At 47.0% G+C, this 26,518-nt stretch overlaps 1 protein-coding gene across 2 annotated transcripts; it reads right to left on the reverse strand.

Moving 5' to 3' along the window:
- Window positions 1–16,230: 16,230 nt before the first annotated feature.
- LOC122373973 lies at window positions 16,231–26,491 on the reverse strand. 2 transcript variants are annotated; one of them, XM_043352445.1, is made up of 6 exons: window positions 26,325–26,484; window positions 25,828–26,043; window positions 25,340–25,476; window positions 23,829–24,851; window positions 23,035–23,265; window positions 16,231–16,675 (listed from the first exon to the last, which is right to left on the reverse strand). In XM_043352445.1, the coding sequence occupies exons 2-6, from the start codon at window positions 26,033–26,035 to the stop codon at window positions 16,499–16,501; spliced, it is 1,776 nt and encodes a 591-aa protein (XP_043208380.1). In that variant the 5' UTR covers window positions 26,036–26,043; window positions 26,325–26,484; the 3' UTR covers window positions 16,231–16,498. The 2 variants fall into 2 exon arrangements, with proteins under 2 accessions (XP_043208380.1, XP_043208379.1); XM_043352444.1 differs by having other exon boundaries at window positions 16,325–16,675; window positions 26,292–26,491.
- Between the last annotated feature and the right edge of the window lie 27 nt (window positions 26,492–26,518).

Below are 26,518 nucleotides of genomic sequence, written 5' to 3' on the forward strand. Positions count from 1 at the left end.
CATGTCGGAAGTAAAATAGGTATTTCCCATAGGCGGAGGATCGGGGGTGGCACCGGGGCACCATGCCCCCCTTGATTTCGCCATTTTAACATTAACTCTATGGGCGTTGCATGGAAAGAATGGGACCAAAAGTCGCCAGTGTTAATTAATAGAAGGTGTTCCGCCGTTACTGGTATTCCATTAAAACCAAAAACATGAACACTTAAGGGTACAGCATAAAACTTCCCAAATTTTGCTGGTTTTAATTTATTATGTGACACAGCACTATACGGCCGTTGATTCTTATGTTACAACTTTGTTGTGTATTGTAGATATTGTACATACAACCATGAGCGATCCTTAGCTTTTGCTCTGTTTCGAGCGTTTTCGGGAAACCGTTTCAGTTAAAACAAATTGATTAGAAATATTGATTTATTACGAAAAACAATCTGCAGTCTCCCAAGAACCAATGTTAATAAAGAACTTCATGATATAGTATCAGGAAGCTAGAATGAGTAAATTCACTCAAAGAAGCAGTAAGGATGACCGGAAACTCAACACAGCATTCATACACTAGCATTCATACCTACCATCCTGCTAAACGATCAGTTTAGCGTTGAGCTATCCCAAGCTGATGAATGTTACATTTTTTCATAACTCATAGACAAACAGACAGCAATATATTCATCACAACACCGGCTGCCCCGCCCTGAATGCATGCACGTGGCCTGGCGTTAATGCTCGGACGTTCTAGAATGCGGCCCCACAGTTGATCAATACCTGCCGCCGCCGGACGGAGTTGGGCCGGCACCCGTCTAGGGGTCAGTAGGGGGCGTACCCACCCACCCCCCAGCCCCCCCCCCCCTGAGGGCGTGCCGTGGTGCGGTAACAGGAGGCAGAGGCGGAGAAAGAAGGGAGGCGGGCACAGAGGCGGATAAAGCAGGGGAGCTAAGCACAGAGGCGGATAAAGCAGGGGGGCTAACCACAGAGGAGGAATCAGTGATGAACTGGAGAGCAGGCAGAGTAAGACTGACAAAGTGTGAATGAGAGACGGAGTAAGTAATGTTTCAAGAACAGTAATATTAGAAAGTAAGGCAATATGTGACGAGATAAATGATGAGTTTTTCGCCTTTTCTTATTTCTATGAAGATCCTATCGTAGGATCTATTCTATCGGATGGGAACTATCGTATGTTATCGTCTCTCCGATAAATCCAATCCTATCCTATCGCTCTTTTCTATGGCTGGCATGGAGCCAGTTTTGGCTTTACAATACTGTTAAATTAACCCCACCAGTCTATAACTGCATCCGAGTTTACTCACCAGTGTAGCAGGCTCTCCTGAGTTTATCCCTCTTAATCCCCATTCTGTACATACGACTTACATTACCTTAATCACTAGGCTCTGGAGCCTGGTGTCGAATTAGCCCTCAGTGAACGGACGGCAGCACGACAGGGCGCAGGGCACACGCGAGGTCAGCGGCCGCCACCCACGACATCGTCGCAGGCGGGCGTCCTTACTAGTGTGCTTAGAGATGGTGCCAGACATCGCTGGGTCTGACATTAGTTTTCGAGGGTGCTGTATCCAGGGATTCTGCAGTCTGACAACAATTGACGCTGCATGGCATATCCATATTATAAAAGATGCTAGTAGGCCTTAACGTTCGTTTGGTATGTTATGCATCCCTGGCTTTTTCAGGCAAGCACACGAGCGTTTATACCTACATGACAGACATTTTATATTATATCCCTGGGTGTCGCTCTCACTCCACATGCTGTCAGCGCTTCCCAAGAAACAAAGTCAGAGTGTTGACACTGGTGACGGTTACACACTGCACTATCGTCACCACTACCCCTTCCTATCCCTCCAACGCTACCCTAACCGCCACCAACGCTTCCGTCCTCCACCACTTCACCATTGGCTCACATTGGATCACATTGGATCAATTCCCTAAAACGCCAGCCCTGTCAGGCTCCAATAACCACACGTCTTATATCCCAATTAACCGATATTGAAATGGACGGGCGAATGCGGTCCAGATTTGATTACCAGTCACTAGCCGTCCGTTCAATAATGTCCATTAAACGAATTCGGAGAGCTGTCATCGTCCGCCATCTTGTTTGATAAACGAATTCGGGGAGCAGTGCTCACTGGAGGATCCAAGGGAGTATTTGGGGGAATTAGCCCCAACGCAGTGTCCAAAATCGATGAAAGCATACCTTTTTATAGAATAGAGATTAAACTTCACATCTTGTTTCTATGAAAAGTTTGCTTTAAATTGCACAGCAAGATGTAAGGAAGACAAATTTGGAAAAATTGAGTTTTTTTTTTTTGGAGAGTAGGTCCTAATACATACCCCCCCCCCCTCAACGCAGCCAAGCCCCCCTCATCCAAGCCATCTTCCTGGGTCCGCCAGGGACTACTGGTTGTACCCAATCGAGTTTAGCACTGTCCAGAAAATGAGTTGTAAGCAATGTTAGCCTTCCATATTATCGGATAAACGAATTCATAATTCCACTCCAATAAATGAATTGTGAAGCTTGGCTAGAGGCGGACTTTATTTTGTGTGATAAATGAATCAGGAATAACGAGCCATTTTCGCTCCCAAATCTGCAATAAATGATTTGAATGAAAAGCTTTGGCATAATACTAACACGTTGGCCCCGCAATAATCTACTAGAATGTCTGGTTGCAATTATCTTTTTAGAGGGCAGGTATAGGTATATGAGCTTGTACTGAATCGCAGGGACATACATTTCAAATGCAACAAACATTGCTGAAAAGCCGCAGGCATTATACGCAGTCTATGTCAGAAGGCAATCCTTACGCTAATGGATACCGTAAAAGTAAACGAACCGGGCCATAGAGTACCTGACTGGCCTCCTTTGTTTCCCGGTCACTAACCTAGTTAGTTACGGTCAATCGCCCAATCCTCTTACACCTCCCTTCATCAACGACCGACAGCTTGGAAGACGGTAACGCTGGGGCGTTGGCCAGGCGCGGGTATCGCCCCTTCCCCCACCACCGTCCTGTGAGGCGTCCCTCTCCAGTCTCCAGCGAGCCAGAAAATGTCGGGGTAGTGAAACACACCCCACAACTTAACCCGCGCCCTGCTGGGGGGGTGTTTGAACACCCCCCCTTGTGGTTTTTCGCGAATATCTAAAAAACGGCGGCGCGGAGCGCCGCCGTTTTTGGTACACCTTATCATACATCAATTCTACACATGTTGTGAAAATTTCAGACCAAGGTCATTCAAGGTCAGGTCACCAGGTCACTTGAAGTGACCTCACCTCATAAAAACTTTCAATGTCTGTCATAGCTACACCGAGTGACCGATCGCTTTGAAACTTTCAGCGATTGCTAAGAGCAATAGCATGTACAAAATGTATATCTCAGAATTTTGATATCGATGACCTAAGGTCAGGTCAATTTTGCGACCTCCCCATTATAAGTCAATGGGAGAAAATTGAAATGCGCCTCTTTTGGATGAAAGACATTATAAACACTCCCAAACACCGAATTACAAGTGGTTTAGACACACCGAACTTGAAAATGGTGTCCGTGACCCTTGTTTATGCCCTGAGGTCATCTTAGGTCACGAATGGTGTCTAACAGTTTTTCGCAAATAACTTTTGATAGAGGCATGCTAGAGCGCTGAAAACGCCTTAGATGTGTTCAGCTCGACGATACGGATCGACTGATATGCAACATGACCCTTTCCGGTCAGGTCATGACCTTGACCTGAGGTCAAATTTTCAAGTTGACCTTTCAAGGTCAAGTCATAGTTCATTCGATGCGTCTTGACGAGAGGAACACGATGCCGGTAAAAATAAGCTCGTACAAGGCTTGGGTCAAAAGTTATTGCAGAAAAACTGTTTCCGAAAAAATCGGCTATTTTTGCAGTTTTTGCCCCCTGCAGGCAAAACCGTTGACGTTAGGTCAAATCTGAGAGAATTACTCAGAAAGGGCGTTAATAGGGCTATCGAATGCGCTTTTCCGCGGCGCTGTAGCTCTATTGGTTCCCGAGTTATGCGTTGGCTTCTTGGAAATTTTCGACATTCGACCTGGAAATCGGCGAAATTTTGCCTTCAATGACCTCTGGTGACCTGACCTTTGACCTGACCAAAAAATTGACCGAAGTGATTTCGTCATTATTTTTGACGCTCTTTCGAACGCCGCCTTCCGCGTATCGCTACGTGGCCCAGGAGCCGAGTTACAAGGGGGGTGTTCAAACACCCCCCCCAGCAGGGCGTGGAAATCCAGGACCCCCAGCAGGGCGCGGGTTAAACCACAATTGAGTTTTCCAGCCAAAGAGCTATGACCTTTTACGCTCAAACTCTTGTACAAATGTCAGCGTATTCAAACGATTCCTCTTCCTACTCCTCGCTACTAACTTTGTGATTCACATCACTTGTGAAATCACCTGGTGATTTTGTCACCTGCCATCACCTTTTCATCCCATTCCTGGACAATAACCCTACCAGTCCTTCGCCCCTCTATCGCTTCAATCCGCCCCCATCCCTAGTTGGCAGTCAAACATGCAAACTATTACCTCTCCCCGACAATCAACCAAATGACAGTAACCAAGATGTAACAACATCTGAAATGTAACCCTCTCTCTCCTCCCTGCCCCGCAACTCCAATCTTAACCCTCGCCGGCCGACGGGGGGGGCGGGTGCCGCCCCCCATAGGGTTTTTTCGCGATAGCTCCGAACACGCTGGCGATAGAGAGCTGAAACTTGGCATACCTGACCTTTGATTCAAGCCGGATCTTTTGACACCAACCGCATTTTTGGGTCAGGTCAGGTCACTGACCTATGACGTCATAAGTGAACCTCTGCACGGTCTTCAGATGTCGCAACTTCGCAACGCCCTCACTGCCAGGTGAGATGTCACAAGGAAATGAAACTTGCAGGATCTAGTATCCATAATGAGTCTCACAACTTGTATATTTCGGATTTTTCGTAAAGGTCATATGAGGTCAGGTCATTTTCGTGACCTCACCATTATAAGTCAATGGGAAAAAATTCAAACTGCTATTCTGGCGCCGGGAACGATCTCCAACTATCTCAAGCACACAGAATCGTGATTTGATGCACTCCTTGCAAGGTTAGATGCGTCACTTTTGCAATGTTGACCTTGCGTGACGTCATTTATGACGTCACGTCATTTATGACGTCATCAAGGTCATATTAGTTTTTCGTCAATAACTCTTGATCAAATTGAGCTAGCGAGTCGGGAAAGCCACCAATGGACTCAGGAAGACCTGCCGAATCGAATGATATGCGACATGACCTCTTTCGACCAACTTCGTGACCTGGGGGTGCTGACCTGACCTTGACCTGAGGTCAACACCCCAAGTTGACCTGACCCGGACAAAAAGTATATCATTCGACGCGCCTGAGCGAGGCGAACACGATGCTGCCAAAATCGCGGCGCTGCGGCCGTTTTTTTTTTTGCAAAGTTATTCACCAGAAACTGAACCGTACCTTGGGGCAATTGACCTGACCTCAGAGGTCACCGGTTGACCTAGGACCTTAAAATCGGGTACCAATCTCTGCTTCTCGTAACGGCGCACACGCTCGTTTTTTCCGCGACGCGCTAGCTCCACCAGGGGCGAAACGGCGAGGGGGGTCGTACCCGCCCCCCCCCCCTCGGCCGGCGCGTATGTAGAAAACCAATAGGTCCGGCGAGGGTTAACCCTTTCCCAACCCCTCAACTAGCCCACCTTCCCACCCTTCCCCAAGCTGCCAGAATCGTCCAACCCCTCCCCCTCACCCCACATTGTCGACGCGCGCGCATCGGAACTCCGACGGGTAACGATTTTCATCGACGGCTCGCCGGCCCCAGTGTATTGTGGCTCGTCGTAGCCTGGGGCGGCGCCTGGGGCCATGCCTGAGGCGGTGCCGCGGGCGGTGGCAGCGGCAGCCGTACGGCGCTCGGGCGATCAATTGAGGTGTGGTCGGTAGTTGAGGTGTGGTGACGCGGTGGAAGGTGGTGGGAGGTAGTGGAAAGACGGTGACGGTGGACAGATAGCGTGGAAAAAGTGGACAGAGTAGACGGACGTAGTAGATAGGTTGTGAAAGGAAGTGGTGAAAAGTTGTCCGCAGGAAGTGAAAGAGAGTACACGGACGTATTGTAGAAAACACAGACAGGGGTGTAGTGGACATAGAGCGGACAAATATAGCGGACTGAGTGTGGACAAACACTGTGGGTTATGGTGGACGAAAGCGGCTGAAAGAGAACGGACAGCAGTGGTGGACAGTTGAGGACGTACCCGGTACGAAGCGGTGCTGTGCCGTGATCGCAGTCAGTAGACTTCGGTTCTAGAGCGTTCCCGAGAACGGGTGGTGCATATGTCGGCCAAGCTGGCTCAACAACGAGCGTAGAAGGTTCGAGAAAGCTCTAGAAGGCTCTAGAAGGCTCTAGAAGGAAGACGCGAAGGTGGACCTAGAAACTAACTGCCAAAAGCTACGGCGCAGTTCAGCGGAAAACTCGACAGCGAGTTTATCGGTTGAAGAGTCTCGTCGGCGTGTTTGGAAAACAAATACCTCCTGTGGACGTTTCCCAGCAGCTTGCTTTGCTGAAGATCTTCTGAGTAGTGTCAAGCAGCTTTAAATGCTATTTCTACATTTGATGTCAGCCTATCACTGCTGGAATTTTCTTCACGTCAAAAGACAACAAAGCGAAGTTTTACCGTAACATTCTGGATGACTCGAGGCATCCTTGGACACTCTAGAAGTTCAGAACATCACTTCAAGTAGACGCTGTGGTAAGAGAGACTAATGTAAGTCTCTGTTCATACACAAAATCTTTCCTTTCCCATCTGTACCCTCGGCTTCGTCCCAATCTCCGTCCCGTCTTCATCTTTGCCGTCCAGCCTCTTCTTCTACACCATCTTCAGCTAGACCAGCACCTCCACCATGTCTTCAGGGGACAGTCAGATCCCCCACACCCGCCTGGGCCTTCCCTCGCCCCCTGAGGGAAGCGGAAGGCCCACCCTCCCTCCAATCAGTCCGGCCGTGGCCCGAAGTTCCTCCGATGGAAGTCCTGCCGGAGACATCACCGACGCGGGTCGAAGGTCCCGAAGCTCCGCCGGATCCATCACCGCCGTATCTGGAGCAGCGGGAGGAGCGGGATCGCCTTCAGGAATTCGCCGCACACCGTCCAGGTCTTCAGGAATCCAGCCACCTCCTCGAAGTCCACGACCCAGTACTGGCCAGGGAAGTCCGCCAAGACCTCACTCTGCCCGACGACCGTCACACATCAACTCTTCTCGGCGACCTAGCGTCACCCCTTCACGTAGAGGGAGTGTGGCGGTGTCGCGACGTTCCAGCGTCTTCAGTCAAGGTGGCGGCCTACAACGTTCCAACTCGGGCCATCGTCCCTGGGAACCTCGTGAACCACGGGAACCTCGCCCCTGGTCCCCTCGAGCCTCCGTGACAGCCGAGCTGACTCCCGACCTCGAGGCAGCCATCGGTCGCGAGATCGGTCGTGAGTGTCAGATCCTCTGGTGCTCGCCACACATGCACGCATGGTATGCCCTGGTCATCGTGCTTCCCATGCTGGTCGCACTGGGTGTCGGCATATGGGCTGGATACGAATGGCTTCAGGCCACAGCCGCAGCCGTGCTGGCGGTTTACATTCTCGTTTACGTGGCTGGACTTCTGAATTTCGTGATCTGCGGGAGCGATTGTCGACATCATGCCTTGAAGACGCGCTCGGCGGCCTACTGTGAGGCGCTTTTGACGGCGGTGGTTCCCGTGGCAGTGATGATAGCGCTGATCGTCTACATCAGTGTGGAGGCGGAATGAGGAGTTGAGGAGTTGTGGAGTGAGGATTGGAGGAGCTGTGGAGTGAGAAGTAAAGAGTTTTAGAGTGATGAGTGAGGGAAAAGAAGTGAAGACTGAGGGAAAAGAAGTGAAGACTGAGGGAAAAGAAGTGGGGACAGAGGAGTAATGAGTGAGGACTGAGTAAAAGGAGAGCGGGGACTGAGGAATGGCGAGGGAGGACTGAAGAGTGAAGAGTGAGGACTTGACGAGTGAGAAGTAAAGATTTAAGAGTGGACAGTGAGAACTGAGGAGTGGGAATTGAAGGGGTGGAGCGAATGAGGACTGAGGACTGTTCAGTGAGGACTGATGACGGAGGGATTATCAATTATGGTAGAGGAGTGCGGAGGACTGTGAAACAGTCGGGGAGGCCTTTTTAGGAGAGATTTGTTTTGGAACGGGAAATGGTGAAGTAGTTGGCGTTGTGACGAAGAAATCTAGAAGAATGGTGAAGACAAGTAGCGGTAGAAGAAATGTCAGGAGTGGTGGAGTGGCGGAGACAGTAGTAACCACCGAAGAATGGTGATAATAGCAACTGATTGGTCTAGGCTGGAATCTCTAGTACGGACAGAGCTGCTCCGCATTGCTGCAGTAAGAGACTGGTTATCTTTAACTCTGCTCAGTGATCCACGGCTAAAAGCGAGACGGTTTTCCCTTGTAAAACCGCGGCACAAAGCGACGGGTCTTCTGACAAAAGGTCAGGCTAATGACATTCAAATGGCATTAACAGTGGTTAGCGACACGAATTGAACTTAATCCGCAGGACTCGTGTTTAAGCCACTGAAGCGCATTCGAGCTTGTTAACGAGGCATTAGCGTGGGACTAACAGTGATCGTGACTGCTGTGTTTGCGCAAAAGTGGTCAGTGATGTGTACATCAGTGATCGAACAGTGATGAACACGTCAGTGATGTGCTCAGAGCGAAAGTCTTAGCTGAGGTTGTGGCACTGGTAGATGAAGATCTCGCATCACCATGTTGCCGAAGACGACGCTGAACACTTTCTTGGTGAAACCGAATAAGCGATGACATCACAAGGGACACATGTAGGAGGAACATTTATGTTGGTGCTGTGGTGACGTTACGGATAGTGATGTGATGTTACGTCATACACATCAGCATTTTGACATTGCTGAAACGGCGAATGGCGAGGTGGCGTTACTGATCATTCTGCCGCACGGTATCAGTAAACGTTGAACAATCTGGCATTACCGCTATAACTAATGTGACGTCAGTTTCGATTATATGACGCCATTTGTGACGTATGACGTCATCAAAGGACGCGTGGCGAGGTGATTGGTTAAGCTTGCTTTGGAAGGCGTGGCCTACGCTCAACGATACTCACACTTGTTACACATTTACTTCTTGTCTCGTGTGTACACACATTTTCACATTTAATCGCACATCTAATGGCACACTTGTTCGCATTTGTGACTTGTACGTCCCTATGCGCCTGCTATTCATTCAGATAAGCTTTATTCCTGTGGATATTGATACATTGTGAAGTATTTAGGTACTATTCACATTCCATTTGTGCGTATTGGTCGGTTAAACACGTTGTGCAACTGATTGAAGACGATAAATAGAAGTAAGCAAGAGTGGTAATGGTTGTGATTTTGTACTGGTAAAAAGAAACACGGGATCTCATATTGGTTATGCCAGAGACAGCTATGGAAGAGTAATGCCAGTAGCACCAGCATCTGAATCGCAGCTTCTCTGATCTCTCGAATTATAGCGCATCGGGTGGCGGGCTGCCATCGCAATAAAATGAAAACCCAACGTCGGAAATGGGAGATTTATCTGACAATTCCGAGCGAGAAAGCATCAGTTTCTCTCGATACTCTGTCAAACCGAATTCTGAAACGATTGTCAAACGGCGTATCACTTGGGGTTTCAAACAATATCTTCTTGCTTATGCTTGTATAGGTACTGTATAGTTATACCTACCACTCCAATAAAGACAATGCAGAGTGAATGTTGTGATGAAGTTTATTGTTGTTTCGTGTGTCGTCAACGGTTTTATAAATGTAATGTCAGGTGTGAAAAGCCTGGAAAGACGATAAGATATGACATTGATAATTGATATGCACTGATAGGTATATCGGTTTACGGTTATCATTGTCATAAAGATGTAATATCCAATAGGTACCTGTTGTTTGTACCAACTTGCATATAGTTACTGCCAAGTGAAATCGGGGTAATTAATCATGTTTATTTATGTTAGGTTATGTTACGGACATCACGAGTAGACGCTGTATAATATACTATCTAATTTATACATCATCCAAAGATCGGTAAGATCGATCTTGCGGTTAATTCAGTTCAATGGATATATGAAAAAGCTAGTCTATATCACAGAGATCGTAAAAATAAAGATAGACGCCGTTTCTGGAACATTCATGAATTATGCTGTTTGAGTATTATGACGTCATATTAGCACAAGGCACAATGCGACAAGTTGACTTTTAATAATACAGTAGCTCGATTAGTTCGAAGAAAGGTGAGCTGTACACTGTAGGTATAACGTGTATTGGGCGCGCAGAAAGTTGTTATTTGGTCGATCGCTTCGCCTCGTGAAGCTACGATCGTGTGACTAGGGGTTGGCCGTTCTATGCTTTCTGCACCCTCGAATGCGAATGTCTGGTAAGTGGTATGACTACGGACTACCTACCTACCTATGAATTGCAGCGTATGCATAAAATCAAATACAGCCGATGGAAGAGAAAGTGGCAATGCAAAAAAGCGAAAATGACATTGAACATGTAGGTATGTCTAACTGTCTAGGAACGCTATCCAGATAAATGAGAAGTAGGTAGGTATACGTAGGGGTAATTCTACGCAATCAGTCTGCAATTATGCAGTTATACACAAGCGAGCAGTTTTTTATACATAACGGGAAAATCTAAGCGACCTGGCCCGCATTGTACCGCTTTTCAGATGCTTATATCCTAGTAGCCGTATACACGACTGACAAACGGTTTTTCATGTTCGGTACCCCGATAACACTTCTGTCCTGAGGGTCACTCATTGATGCAGCTAATTGATCGAGGCGGAACGTCCCACGTGTGAACTGTCAAGTGAACTACGTCAAACTACTCCGTCTACGAAACGGTTTTGGGAGGCTTATCTCATTTCTTATTCACATCTACTCAGCAGCAGATAAAATCGTCAATATGGCTCGTGCGCAAGATTCTGGCCGATTTCCCAGGCGGTGCCATTAAAAATTCAGCATGTGACCTACTCAACGTTAAAAGGTGGTTTAGATAGCGCTAAGCAAGTCCATTGGTATTCGACGAAGTCGCGGATTAAAATTACCCTCTCTGAGATACCGCATAAGCGAAGTAGACTATGAAGGGTCATCACGGAGTTAAATAAAGGTTAATGTGAGCTCAAATTAGACCCATGAAGAGCCAGATGTAATTTTACTCTTTGTTCTCCAAAAAGAGCTCCTATCCGTCTAACACGCTGAAGTATTATTATGACTGATAACTGAAGTTAGTCATAAATGAGCTACGGAGTAATTAGCTACGCTCGGCACGTATTAGGGCTAATATCATAAATCGTGAGGGGCATCAGCGTAGGTACTTTGACTAAAACTTTGCATAAGAGCATTGATATGAACTGAGCAGACTTGAAAAAGTCAGTTGCTTTTACGTGAGCTACGAAATCAGACATAACCTCCAACGATTGACGAGGGTTAACCCGCGCCCCGCTGAAAATAACAAAATAAGGTTATGCATGATTTCATTTTGTCGATCAAATGGCTCTCTGTGTTTTGAAAATTTTGGATTTGAGGCCAATTTTTTCTTTTAAAAAATCTGATTTTTTTGGGGAGAAATAGGTAATTGTAAAATCCAAAATTTTGAGTGTATCGAAAAACCGGATCTTATGTCAGAAAAGTGGTCTATGTGCACCTACATACCAATTTTTTTGAAGAATCGGTTCAAAAATGTGGGAGTTATTCAAAATTTTATGACGTCACGACACACATTTTTTTATGATTTTTTTTGGAAGTTCTAGACCTCGTACGGAAACAAAAATAGCACCATTCGATTTTCCGTGAAAAACAGCATCAGATAGACACATTTTTAGGCCTAAACAACCAACTTTAAAATTTGACCTCACTTGACCTGACCTCGACCTGAAATTCATCCAGATGTGGGCCATATCAATTAATGAGTGTGCCTATTGAATTCCATGAGTAAAATGACCCATAAATCATGTGTCGCACATGCCGTTTTCTATATTTTGTTTTTGGTGAACTGACCTGACCTGACCTTGACCTTTGAATGATATTGTATGCAACGAATACTGTCTTGGTAGCCTAAGAACACGTTTTGGGCAATCAGTCTCAGTCCATTTTTCGGCACCTACGGTGCAAGGCCGATACTATAGAAACTTGCATTTTGTACCCTTGACCTGACTTTGACCTGACCTCTGACCTTCTTAAGCAAAAGAAAAATTGGGCTCTTAAGATCCGCCTTGTTGAGAGCTTTCGATTGCCGTTTTCCCCGTCTTTTTACGACCATCGGTTCGGAAGTTAGACAGGGGGGGTCAGAATCTGCCCCCCCCCCCCAGCAGGGCGCGTATGGCTGAATAGCCCAGCGGGGCGCGGGTTAAACATCGTGAGGTGAGGCATTGACTTATCTTTTAGCTACACTGTACCAAGCGCGAAGTGACGCCTGATTTCCACAGTCGCACAAGAACAAAACTTCTGCATGGCACATTCTACGTTGCAGTGTGTTTCGGCCAAACACCATGGGAACCTAATCATTTCATCCATAGGACATGTAATAGGTAGCAGGGTTGGCATTTTTGCCGGCAAAAACTAGTTTATGCCATTTGCCGGTTTAAACCGGTTTTAACCGGCAAAAAGTGGCAAAAACTGGCAAAAACTCAAAACCATTACAATGCTTTGCCTAGACATGCATTTGAATTGGAAACATTCTAAGGGGGATTCAGTGAAAGTTAAATGCTTTCAAAAAGAAGTGACATATTGACCATTCGACCAGTGTTTCATACAATAAAAACATTTTCATGGGCTTCCCGCTTTCCATTAGTAACCAGGACGTCTTTTTGGGGCGACAAATGAGCCAGTGCAAGAGTGATTCCTGCAAGTGCACATGCAGAAGTGCGAAGGGGTACCTGTCACTGATTTGTGCACGTGACGGCACCCATACTCACTGGTTCCTAACGGTATAGGTACCAAATTTGAGCTCAATCGACGCAGCCGTTCTCGAGTACTGGAAGTGTCGTCCCACACGTGCGCTCGTAGAAAGTTGACCCCGACTGACTTATCTGCGACACCCATAGGTACTAATCTGTCTGTAACGGTGTTCCAAATTTGAGCGCAATCGGCAGAGCCATTCTCGAGATCTGGTCGAAAGCAACGCCTGCACGTGTGCACCTGCAGTAGGTAGCAACCTAACCGTGATGCATGGAAATGCCAAGATTCTTCGGAAATGCATTGTCTGACGGATGTCTACCGACATGCATAGACATTGCCGCCCGGGTAACTAATGGGGCAAACTTCAGAATGTTTAGCGCGTCTCTTAAACATCCAGAAATGCATTTGTACATTTCAAATCAATTGCCAACCAGAAAAGTTGCAAGTCTTGACCACCTGAGTTTTTGCCAGTTTTTGCCACCAGGGTTTCTGCCAGCCGGTTTAAACCGGTTAAAACCACTGGCAAAAACCAGTTTTTGCCACCCCTTGCCAACCCTGATAGGTAGGTATGTGATGTGTCCTGATCCAAGTAGAATTCACTCCAAAGTAGAATTCACTCCACTATGCATTGCTACACTGGTCGTGTTCATGATTAAAATAGTGGTTTGTACAGCGGGCAACTGGATCACCAGCTTTCATAAGAACATAATTTCATGTAGGAACACATTAATTTAGGACGCTTCGTTTGGTGACGTGCCATGACTAAAGGCGGCCGCACACTGGGCCATTCGGCGGGCGAGATTCCGCAAAAGCGAAATTCCGTAAAGGCGGCCGCACACTGGGCCATTCGGCGGGCGAGATTCCGCAAAAGCGGAATTCCGTAGGCGACATTACGTCTCCGCGGACGCCGAACCAACCGCCGAAACGAAAAATGTGGCTGTGAAGGGTCGACAGCCAGCTGTTCACAGACAGAGTGCGCATGCGCGCGGACAGCCGCGGAATCGCGGAAAAAGCTGAACCGGTTCAGCTTTTTCCGCGACTTCACCGCGGAAAGCCGATATTGTGGAACTTGATACTCACTAACTATTGATGGTGTGGCCGAGAAATAGACTTAATTTGATAAGAAAGCCGTAATGTTATTTCTTTCCTCGCAATAAATGGCTCTATGCACTAAATTGGCTATTCAAAAAGTAGGTTGCTATGTGCCTCTCCACAATTGTCTTTAGGTTTCTTGCATTTGTCGACAAACACGGTTGTTTACATTAATCACGAGCTTTATTTTTTGCAACTTCCTTCAGAAATTATGTCAAATTAATAGATATTCAAAACTTTATTGTACAGAAATATAGCATAATCGCATTATATAAGCAAATATTGTATTTGCTTAAATGTATTTAGTTTGCATTCGTTTATATTTATCATAAAATATTTCACATAAAGTTCCTGAAAATACTAAGTAGAAAATCGCACCGCCGAATGGTCCCGTAAACTGATGAAAACAAGCGGAAAGCCGCTGTAGGAATGTCGCCCGCGACATTCCGCTTTTGCGGAATATCGCCCGCCGAATGGCCCAGTGTGCGGCCGCCTTAAGCGACATTATGCCTCCGCGGACGCCGAACCAACCGCCGAAACGAAAAATGTGGCTGTGAAGGGTCGGCAGCCAGCTGTTCACGGACAGAGTGCGCATGCGTGCGGACAGCCGCGGAATCGCGGAAGAGGCTGAACCGGTTCAGCTTTTTCCGCGACTTCACCGCGGAAAGCCGATATTGTGGAACTTGATACTCACTAACTAATGATGGTGTGGCCGAGAAATAGACTTAATTTGATAAGAAAGCCGTAATGTTATTTCTTTCCTAGCAATAAATGGCTCTATGCACTAAACTGGCTATTCAAAAAGTAGGTTGCTATGTGCCTCTCCACAATTGTCTTTAGGTTTCTTGCATTTTTCGACAAACACGGTTGTTTACATTAATCACGAGCTTTATTATTTTGAAACTTCCTCCAGAAATTATGTCAAATTAATAGATATTCAAAACTTTTTTGTACAGAAATATAGCAAAATCGCATTAAATAAGCAAATATTGTATTTGCTCAAATGTATTCAGTTTGCATTCGTTTATATATATCATAAAATATTTCACATAAAGTTCCTGAAAATACTAAGCAGAAAATCGCACCGCCGAATGGTCCCGTAAACTGCTGAAAACAAGCGGAAAGCCGCTGTAGGAATGTCGCCCGCGACATTCCGCTTTTGCGGAATCTCGCCCGCCGAATGGCCCAGTGTGCGGCCGCCTTAAAGGGAGATAATGACCTTTTTCCACAAAATCTGAGTTAGGACCATTTTCTGACAAAACACAACAAGTTATAATGTAAATTAAAACCATTTTGCTCAATTCGGTACCTTGCCGCAAATATCTCAACTTGAAGTCACGTTAGCGGGGAGCGCTGAAAATGACCGTTGAATAAGTACTTACATCACTTTTTGGTACTTGCATGTAATTTTGTAAAATGAGCCTATTCCTTACATTTGATCTTCATCACATCTAGTTAGTTAATGGTCGTCTATAGTGCCTTCAAAAGATATTCATGGTTTAGGGGTGGTTTATGTCTAAATTTACGCAACTATTTTTCCTGTTCATCATCTGACGCCATATGCTGCTATTTTAGTAGCAACGACTCAATTTTGAATCGGTCCCGCCGACTGCACAATAAAAGAAGATAGATACAACACTTTTGCGGCATCACTGAAAAACTTATGCAGTACTGTTATCAAAATTCTCATAACACCGTTCGACAAACCTGAAGTCTTTTTGAAATAAATATGCTTGTATTTTTCGCTTCAGGCTCTGACGCCAAAAAAAATGAATTTCGCAGTCGCAATCGCAAGATTTGGCTGCGTTTCTGGCGCATGCCGTTCATTTGTGCCGCATGCCGCATGCCGAAACAAAGAAGAGTAGGCACTATGTACCCCCGAATTAGAATCTAATTGATTCTAAACCGAATTAACTCTAATTCAAATTAGAATCCTTACAACCAAGCAACGACAAGGCGATAACATAAACAAAAACCCAAGCGTCGCTGTTTGAAACAAAAGCGCCATATACTGCGACTTTTTTATAGAGAAGGACAACGCATTTCGGTGGGTGTTACAAGTACTGCAAGTACTGCTTCTTTTTTGCAAAAATAAAAACCTTTTTCACATACGAAAATGTGCTAGGAAATTTTCATATTTTATAGAAACTACAGTAGAAATAGTATAGATGTCGAGTAATTTTTATTTAAGAAAAAAGAAAGCTCATTATCTCCCTTTAACGCGACACAATTGCGTGCCTTCTTTCTTCAAGAGACAAGAGCTTTATATTGAAACTGTTTTACGAATCTTCATTTAGCAGCGACCGATCGATAATCGATTTGATACAAAATGAATATATTTATGTAACATACCATACAAAAATATGTTCTGATATCACAACAATGGCGAAGATTCCACTCAACATCGATACAAAGCGACATCTTTCCTACATCGATCACAACTCTAGTTGCCCGCAGCGAACAGAGATGGTGCTGCGTTGGGTGTCGCGTCCCCACAGTTTCATCACTCCAAACAAGGTCGGTATTAATAGGAGATTCTCTACCTGTTCAGTCAGCTGACGGTGCTGTGACGTCACTGCCTCCTGTGACGTCATCGCAGCAGCACGGCGCTCCTGTGAGGAGTCGGGAGCGTGTCAGCTAAGATTGAAACATTGGTCCCGAGTACCTACATGAGCTGAGTAAATGGACATCACAGACGGATTGCAATGCTTAAAGGAAATAGTTCACTTTTTAACATGGGTTTTGAACTGGAATAGCAGTTCCGTAGCTTGGGCTGAGACGAGCATAAATCAGGAGCTTTTACAGCCCAACGATCACCCTAGGCAAAGATATTCTATTTCTCGTCCCGAAAAAGGTGTCTTGCGTTGAGGATGTGTGCCTTGCATATATTTCCATCCAGTATGAAAAGAGCATGGGTCCCGAAAATTCTTCAGAAACTAGAGAAATTATCTACGAGAACTCTAGAGAAATTCTCGTACTGATCAATTAGGACATTCAGGGGAACATTATCAGATCGAGCAGATCGCCCAAATGCCGGTGGCTGCGATAATTTCTCTGTTTCTGAAGAATTTTCGGGACCCATGCTCTTTTCATACTGGATCGCGTGTGCCTTACAGAAACTGAAAAGTTCTTCCTACATCAAAATATAGAAAATAATATTTTGTTATAAAAAGGTTTTATTTTCTTTGCTGATTATTTTGAACATAAAAAATCATAAATCCGTTGCAAAAAAAAATTATTTCGTGAAAGTGAACTATTTCCTTTAACGAATATAAAAATTCGTTCGTAATACGGATTGACTGCTCATGTATTCTGGGTCAACGGAAATCTGGTCACAGTACGTCCCTTAGCTATGTTGCTAGAGCACTCTCCCGGGCCCAATCTCACCAAGTGCAGTAAACTCGTTTGGGGTTGCGGTAAGTTACCGCACCGAAATAACCCCAAGCAAATAATCCAATCTCACCAACCCAGACTACCCCATGCTGTAATTTACCGCATTTTGTGCAAATCCTGCAAAAGAACCCCATTTTTCGACGCTTCGGATTGGTAGAAAAGCTGCTAATCACGCCGGCGCTATATAAAGAACGCAATTGTTTTGTCGCCATGGCAACGATAGCGTGTTTCTTCTTTCCAAGCGGCACCTCAGTTTCCAAGACTCACGGGCGACATCTACATGCTGTTTTGGGTACTGCAAATAGGAAGCATAGGTGGCGCAGGCTGCAATAAAAATAATCTTAAAAAAGAAACTTATTTCTTTTCTTTCTTATAAAGTTCTTATTACATCTTTAATTACCTTACCTTACCTTACCTTAATTTGATCGGAATTTAGAGGCTACTATGCCTGTAGGGAACCGTTCTCATCGAGCTCGTAACATGTGGGACTTGTCTAACTCCTGTCAGGTATAGATACCTGATGTTTGCCCAATGGGCGTCCAGTCTTGATTTGAACTGTTCGACAGAGACAGCTCCGACGACCGACGAGGGCAAGCTATTCCAATCGTTGACAACCCTCACACTGAACGACTGCCTTCTTGGTCGGCTTTCAGCTCTGGGCTTCTGGACTTTGCGTGAGTGGCCTCGGGTACGATCGTCAGTGGCAGTCGAAAAGAAATCCTCCGGAGACAGGTCGACCCCTCCATTGAACAGCTGGTACATCTGGATCATATCTCCACGTCGTCGACGGTAGGACAGTGTAGGCAGTTTTAGGGTTTGCAGTCGTACTTCATAGGGGAGGTGTCTAATCGAGGCCACCAGGCGTGTTGCTCTCCTTTGGACCTTTTCAATAAGGAGTTGATCCGCGCGGTTGAACGGACCCCATGCCACATTTCCGAACTCCAAGTGTGGGCGTACCAGAGTCTTGTACAGCAGTGGGAGTGTGAACTCGTCGATAAGCTCGAATGAACGCCTAATGACTGCCAGGATCTGGTTGGCCTTCGCCGCAGCAGTGGCAGCTTGCTTGCGAAATTTAAGCGAAGAGTCAATGTGGACACCAAGATCGCGTTCTGTTTCCACCGCCTCTAGTTCGACCCCTCTCATGGTGTACTTGATTCGAGGATTGTTCCGTCCCAGATGCAGGATCTTGCACTTCCCCTCGTTAAATGGGAGCTGCCATCGGTCAGACCATTCCACCAGGGCATCAATATCGCCTTGAAGTGTCGTTACGGCCGTCGGGTCTCGCGCCTGCTGCATAGGCGATGGTCGGGCAGAGTGGTATCTGACATCTCTGACATGAGAGACAGCCACCTCTCCCTCTTCATCATCCTCAGGCAGGGCTCCAACCGTGTTCAGACGTCGCTCTTCAGGGGCGCGCTGGGTAAGTTGAGTGGAATGGTTCCTGCCAGCCCTTTGTTGGGCGACAGCCAGTTCCACAACCTCAGCGGCTGCAGAGCTCGAGTCACTGTCATAAAGCGTTGACACGTCCCGATAGAGCTTTGTATCATCGGCGAACATTTTCACAGAACAGTCTACCACAGAGGGGATATCGTCGACAAACAACAGAAACAAGAGGGGTCCCAGGACCGAGCCTTGAGGAACTCCGCTTCTGACAGCCAATGAGTCTGAAAGGCTTCCGTTTACAACGACTTTTTGATTGCGTCCGGAAAGAAATGCCTCAATCCACTTGAGAAGTTTGCCGGATATCCCAGGGCCAGAACACCTCAACTTTTTGAGAAGTCGGTTGTGTGGGACAGAGTCGAATGCTTTTCGGAAATCTAAGTATGCCACGTCGACGGGATCACCCCGCTCGAGCATCTTGGTCCAGTCGTCCAGAACCTCCATGAGTTGAGAGCTGCAGGATCTACGGGGACGGAACCCGTGCTGGTGCTTGGACAGCTGGCCAGTGGAGGCGAGGAACTCCACGAGGGCGTCACGCACCAGAGACTCCATGATCTTGCATGGGATGGACGTCAAACTGATTGGTCGGTAGTTTTCTGGGGCACTCCTGCTACCCTTCTTGTGGATCGGAACCACTGCCGGAGATTTCCATATTGAAGGGACATTTCCTTGTTCCAGAGATTCAGCGAACAGTGATGACAGTGGGCCAGCCAGAGCCGCAGCACCAAGTTGTAGCAGCTTCGGGTGCAAGCCATCCGGGCCAGGGGCGGCATCTGTCTTCAGGTGAGCAAGTTTTAGCCGAACCGCTTCAGTTGTAATGGGAACAGTCTCGATTGGCTCGCCTGTGAATTGGTTGGTTGGCTCCGGAATGTGAGATCTGTCCTCGTCTGTAAAAACACTGCTGAAGAACGAGTTGAGTAATTGGGCCTTATCTCTGTCATCGCACACGATGCTCCCGGAGCCATCTACGAGATTGTCCAGTCCAGCCTTAGTCTTGAGTCTTGAATTTGAATAGCGCCAGAATACCTTTGGGTTGGTTTTGACGTTTTTGACCAGTTCCTCCTCGAAGTCCCTCCTCAGCTTCCTAGTCAAGGCCCGCAACTGGTTTCTACAGCGGGTAAATCTGCTGTAGTCTAGGATATCCTGGGTTTGAGAGTATACCGTCCAGAGTCTTTCTTTCTCCTTTTTGAGTCGTAGGGCTCGGCCATTGATGTAGATGTTCTTGCGGTTAGACTTCCTCTTGCTGGTCGGGAAGCATTCTTGTGCACTTGTTTTGATACAATCCGTGATAAACTGGTACTTTTCGTCGATCGTGAGGTTTGCCATTGGGTCCCAGTCAGTGTCGTGGAGCTTCTCAATGAACTCTGCTGCATTCCCCTTGAAATAGTTTGCGTGGGCTGCGGGAGCGATTTGCTGGGTAAGTGTAACAACACAGATCGAATCTCAGAATGACATGGTCACTTCTGCCAAGTCCAGCTTCGTGATGGATGTTTTGCACCATCCCATCCGCATTTGTCACAATGAGATCTAATAGGTGGGGAGTCTCACCTGGGCGGAAACGAGTTGGTTGGGTGACCTGCTGATTGAGAAAACAGTCATCCAGTGCCTCCAGGAACCTGTGTGAGATATCCAGGGGTGGAGCCGGGGAGAAGTTATTTTCCCAGTCAATTTGAGGCATATTGAAGTCTCCCGCAATTAGTAGATGTGAGTGACCTGATGAGCAGGCAGCATGTAGAAGATGACACAGTTCATCAGAAACATCTCTTGTATTTTGGGAGGGACTTCGGTAGATGCATCCAATAAGAAGCTTGTCATCGTTTGTCAAAGGTAGATACAACCATAGTTGTTCGATGTAAGTCGTTGAGCTGACAGTTATCTCTGAAGCTTGGAGGCAGGTCTTTACATATATGCCTACTCCTCGGCGACCACTGGATCCCAATTCAGGTTGAGAGGGATCGAAGTTTGTGTACAGAGTGTAGCCAGGAATGGAGATTACAGCCTTACTGATGGGAACTGATTGTGCTTTTGGAATTACCTCTGTGACTAGAATAAGATCCGGTTCATTGCCAGTTATTTTCATACAGAGCTCGTCTCTTTTGATTGTTGATTCTTGCTCACAATTAGTATAAAATTTAGAGATTACGGCACAAATGTCTGCAGTAATTTTTGTCCGACATTTGGGGGCAATCAGCTGATTGTTTGGTTTGTTTACTTGCTTTCGGGCCGTGAGCAGCTGCGCACATGAAGAATTTGCAGTAAAACCGAAGCTATCCCATGGGGTTATTTCGATGCGGTAACATAAAAAGTTACGGCAGTGGTGAGATTCGTTTTGGGGTAGGTTACCGCAAAATGAGTTTACCGCACTTGGTGAGATTGGGCCCCGGTGACCAAGAGCTCTAGCGCTCGATGCATTGGACTCCTGACGGGGATGACCAGCATGGGTGGAGCTTTCCAGGGACGTTGGTGGAGCAAAAAGTCGTTAAACCTACATCGTCCAATTTTTAAGTTAGATAAAATGCAACACTGAATCGATTCTTTTCATTCAAAGATGATATTTTGCACTGCATAGACATTTCAAAGCCCCTCAATGCGAAAAAGATGGCCCCACCAACTGAATAGGAAGCTCCGCCCCTGGTGGCAAGTGGTTGGCCGGAGCAGCTCAGCCTATTAGCCCTCGCCGGCACAGGGGGGGGGGGGGTTGATGCAACCCCCTCCCCCTAAGGTTTTTCGCGTATAACTCGCGTAAAAATCGGCCGATCGCGACGAAACTTTCAGTACCCTCGCATCGATCAATTTTACACCTACCCTGAAAATTTCATGACCCTGACCCAAATGAACTTTGACCTGTGACCTCTTTTCCGAGACCATGTTTGGCCGGAATCGCGATTCGGCGTATGTTGGCTCGCATTAGCCGCGCGTTTGCAAGCTTTTCGTGGTTTCAAACGTTCAAACATGTGATTTGATGTTGCTCCCATACATAAGGGTGGGTGTCAAGGTCACCTGAAGGTCAGGTCAGGTCAGGTCATTGACCTTTGGTGACCTCGGGTGACCTCGGTTCACTTTTTCGAGTTTTTCATGTTTCTAGGCTAGTTTTTGGAGCTGAATTCGAATTTAGCAACCAGTTGAACATTTACGAAGTAGTTTTGGTGCCTTCGTAACATGTTACGAAGCTGTCAGAGGCGGTTGACACGTATTACGAATACCCGTCACAACCCCTACCGGTTGACCTGACCTGACCTGACCCGACCTGGTCTAAATGCTTAAAAACATCATCTCTGATCAAAACTAACACGATATTCGTGATCAGCACCCCGGAAAACCAGCCACACTTTACGACTTTCGTTCCCGATTTTCCCGGTTTTCGGGTCATTGACCTGACCTGGAAGGTCACCCGATGACCTAGGACCTTAAAATTGGGTATCATCGGCTTCATCTCGTGACGGGCAACACGCTCGTTTTTTCCGCGAAGCTCTAGCTCGATCAAGGGCCAAACGCGAGGGGGGTTCGTACCACCAACACCCCCCCCCCCCTTGTGCCGTCGGAGGACGCGAAATGGCCTGTACCGGCGAGGGTTAGTAAGTCAGCAGGCAGGACGGACCAGGTGAGTTGGATACACCATATTGTCCAGTGTCCGACTACATGGCACATTTAACTTTTACTCCTGAGTTCCCCACACAAGCCTGAGTAAGTTCACCGTTCAATTAAACTGCATAATCCATATAAAAAGCCCTGCCGGCATGGTACTCTTATTACCGGTACCACCATCCATCTGAAAATCCTCCCACCATCCACATGAAATTCCATCCCTGTCGCCATTTATCTAAAACGCCTCCATCACCCACTTAAACCTGTACTCCACGGGTGGAACTTTGTGCGGAGCTGGGAGGGCCCGGGCGCAGCAAATCCGCCGCCGCCCTGGCGATGACCTTGACCTCCGCCGTCTGGTGCGGCTCTAAAGCCAAGCCGTCGTCAAATTTGGAGAGCTCAAGCCCTCCCAGCTCGGCACAACGTTCCACCTATGCTGTACTCCCATACATAAAACCCCTCCCAACACCCTCCCAACACCCTCCCAACACCCTCCCAACACCCTCCGAAACCCCCTCCGAAACCCCCTCCGAAACCCTCTCCGACCACTCACCTCCATTTCTGCCAGTTGCTGCTTCAGCTCCTCCTGTTTCTTCCGCAGTTCCTCGCTAAACTCCTTCAAAAAGCCGACCTCTCTTTCTCTCAGACATATAGCCTGCAGAGTTGACTCCATGGAGAGAGTCACGTCGGAGCAGTACTCCTTTGACTCGCGGAGTAGACGGAGTCGCGACTCGCGCAGAGAGGCCGCGCGGGCCTCCTGGGCCAGTGCACGCTCCTCCATTTTCTGTCGGGGGGGGGGGGGGAGAGGGGAAGTGTCAATTGTGGGAGGAAGACGTGGGACGGGAGAGACACAGTATCTAACGAAACGGGTGCTTAGCTACTCGCCATTTCGACAAAGAAATAGGACGCTATCAGACTGGCCACTCGTCACTTCACATTTTGAAGGCAGCTTAATTTTCACCGATAGTTAAGGCAATCGGTAGCCATTTGAATTATATCGAACACCCAGAGGGGCCGCGATGTAGTTACAATAAATATTGAGAAAAAAGTTTTATTCTCGTTTAGCAGCATAGAAAATGATGTCGCCTAATACGTGCGTAAGTACCCAAGAACACAAATGAAAACGACCTATTTATCACATCGACGAGTTTTTAAATCGTATCATTATTAGCAAACTAAACACAACAACTCGTTTACAAAACTAGCAGACAACCCCAACCCACCTCCTCCAATATGTACCCTTCTTTACCCCTACCCTCTTTCCCTCTCCTCTCTATACCAAACCAATCTCGCTCACTAAATTCCCTCACTATCCTCCAAATACACTCACTAAATCCCCATTCTTACCCTGATATGACCCCTGCTTGTCAGATGTTGCTGCTTGTTGTGCGAACTGCTGAAGTACAGTCCACAGAGGCTGCAGAACAGGTCAGCAGGATCGTCATCAAAATGAGCCTCTTCATCTTCCTCTTCCTCTTCTTCTTGACTGTCACCCGCACCCGACATCAACCTTCCCATCGCTGGCTCTACTGCTACAACAGCCATAGAACTTATACTCTCACCCACACCAATATTGGCGCTTATAGAGCCACATAGTGGTTCCGGTTGAGTCATAGTGGAGTCCCCGTCTAATGCGTTCATTGAAGGGAGGGTTGGTTGGTTTCCTACCACTGCTGCTGTCACCACTGAAGGTGGAAGGTCTGTCTCTACCGCTACTGCCGCCGCTGTTGCTGCTGCTGTTGACGTTGCCATTGCTGCTGTTGATGATGATGATGATCCTGTCGCTCCTCCCGACGATGAGGATGATGACGTCAACAGCACTGGCGTCACATCCTCTCCCTCATCCACCGCCACATCACCGGGCTTCCTCTGTTTTCTCCAGATCCTCGCCCTTCTCCTATACTCCGCTAACTCTACACGATACTTCCCCTTTTGTCTCTCAGCTTCTTCAACATACGGTCGCCTCTCCTCAACACCAAGACTAGCCCACAGTTTGGATAGTTTTGGTATCGCTCGGCGAGTGTTCAACCCTCGCCAGCGTAGCTTCAACTCCGCATATTGCTCCTTGAAGAAGAGACAGTAGGCGTTTAGAGGAGCTGTGGGTGGTCGACCATACGGTGGGGGTACTTTACGGGTTCGCCGGGCCGGGCGTTGTGAGGAGGTAGGTTGGGGTTGTGGTAGCCGCTGTATGGGAAGATACGACGGAAGAGATGCTGGTTGGGACGCTGGTTGTGATGATGGGGGAGGGGGTGAGGGAGAGGGGGGCGGTGAGGGTGGCTGTCTCTTCACTACCACCACGGTCTTCCCACGTGCGATGGGCGCGGGGGGAGGCGGCGGGGGCTGGGAGGCGGCCAGCAGAGCCTCCTGAATCTGTGGAAGGAGAGACAGAAATCAAAACCTGACGGAAACAGCGAGACGGGGACGACGATTTCTAAAAGATGATTTTGCCTGCATAATTTAATGATTGTTCAATGTACACGGAAGCTTTGATTTTTGAACGTTATGTTTGTACCATAATCTGATACGATCGGAAAGCGAGACGACAGTGATATTCGCGAAACGATCATTTACATGCAATTACAGCACTATGTACGTATGTAAGGTATTAGGTACGTAGAGACAAAAGTATGTTTTAGCATAGGTTAGACTGGGTTAGGTTGGTTAGGCTTGGTTGGGTTCGGTAGTTTATGTTAGTTTGGTCTTTTTAGTGATCATTCTTTTTTGTCCTAACCTGCTTTACCTTATCAACTATGTTCTTTTACGACACATACTTTTGTCTGCAAATATGTCCACCATATACCTTAATAGAGGGATATTCCTTCAAACATACCATACCAAACCAAACAGCAACCACCTACCTCAGCATGCTCGCCCAGAAGTGCCGATAGTGACACGTCGGCAGCATCGTTGGCTACATCAGCCTCGTCCTGGCCGACGGGATCTTCCAGGGAGGCATTGTCATCACGATGCACCGCCAGGTGACTGCCAGATACATCTGTAAGGGAGTCCAGTTGTAGGAACTTTTATGGTGTGTGCTGGCTGCTTAGATAAAGATAGAGAAGCATAAGGAAATGTGTTTAAGTAATGATGCGGGTCAGAGACACAATGGTTTGAATGCTTTGTTGGTAGCCATAGCTGCAGCCACAAAAAGGTGGCCTTAGCTCTAAAATGCTATCAGAAAGAGAAACAAATGGCCATACAACTCCTATTATAAACACTTGTGAGGTGGGAACAACTTTAACACAAACAGCAGGACAGCATGTTGGTAAAGCATGTCAGAATCAGAACCACCTCTGTAATTTGGTCTCAAATGAAGTTGTTTTATCCCAGCTCCACCCCCACCTACCTGAAGGTTCACAGAGTCCCTCTCCGCCATGTGATGCCTCCACGGCCGCCGATGAGGCAGCCAACTGACTGAAGAAGCTTGAGATGTCAAAGTCGGAGGCGTCGCCGCTTGGATCCAGCAGGTCGGCGCTCGCCCAGACTGCCGCCTTCATCTCTCCCTCAGAGCAGTCAAGCAGACCCGACTGAGACGATGTGTCCAGGAAGGACATGGTGACACCTGTGGAGACATTAACATTGTTGATAAAAGTTTAGAGATATTGTAATCTGGTTAACGTATTCATGAAGAACGGTATTCACATCTTGAGCATTGCCTCCAGATGTCTTTAATGTCAATTTCCGAGTCATGGAAACCATGGGATATAAACAACTTGAATGATTTCAGAACTATAACTCAAACTATGATCTAATAGTTTCCGACAATTGCAAACTTCAATGACTATCGATAACAAACAAACCAACAATTACCTACTCTAGTCGGCAAGGCCTAGTAATATTTACCGTGAAAAATACTACTGTGATTTTAGGACCAGCTTCCGGTCACGGTATGCGACTTCAAATCCCAAGCGAAGGTGTAAAATGATCCGAAAATCACAACTAACCAATGCCCAACTAACACCAAATTTGAGTGTATTTTCGTCCCTCTGCATATGGAAGCTATGGACTTTAAAGGATTTCTTTGAAAGGACAGGAAT

This window comes from Amphibalanus amphitrite, unplaced genomic scaffold (assembly GCF_019059575.1).
Source record: "Amphibalanus amphitrite isolate SeventyFive unplaced genomic scaffold, NRLGWU_Aamphi_draft 001581F_arrow, whole genome shotgun sequence".
Lineage (NCBI taxonomy): Eukaryota > Metazoa > Arthropoda > Thecostraca > Balanomorpha > Balanidae > Amphibalanus > Amphibalanus amphitrite.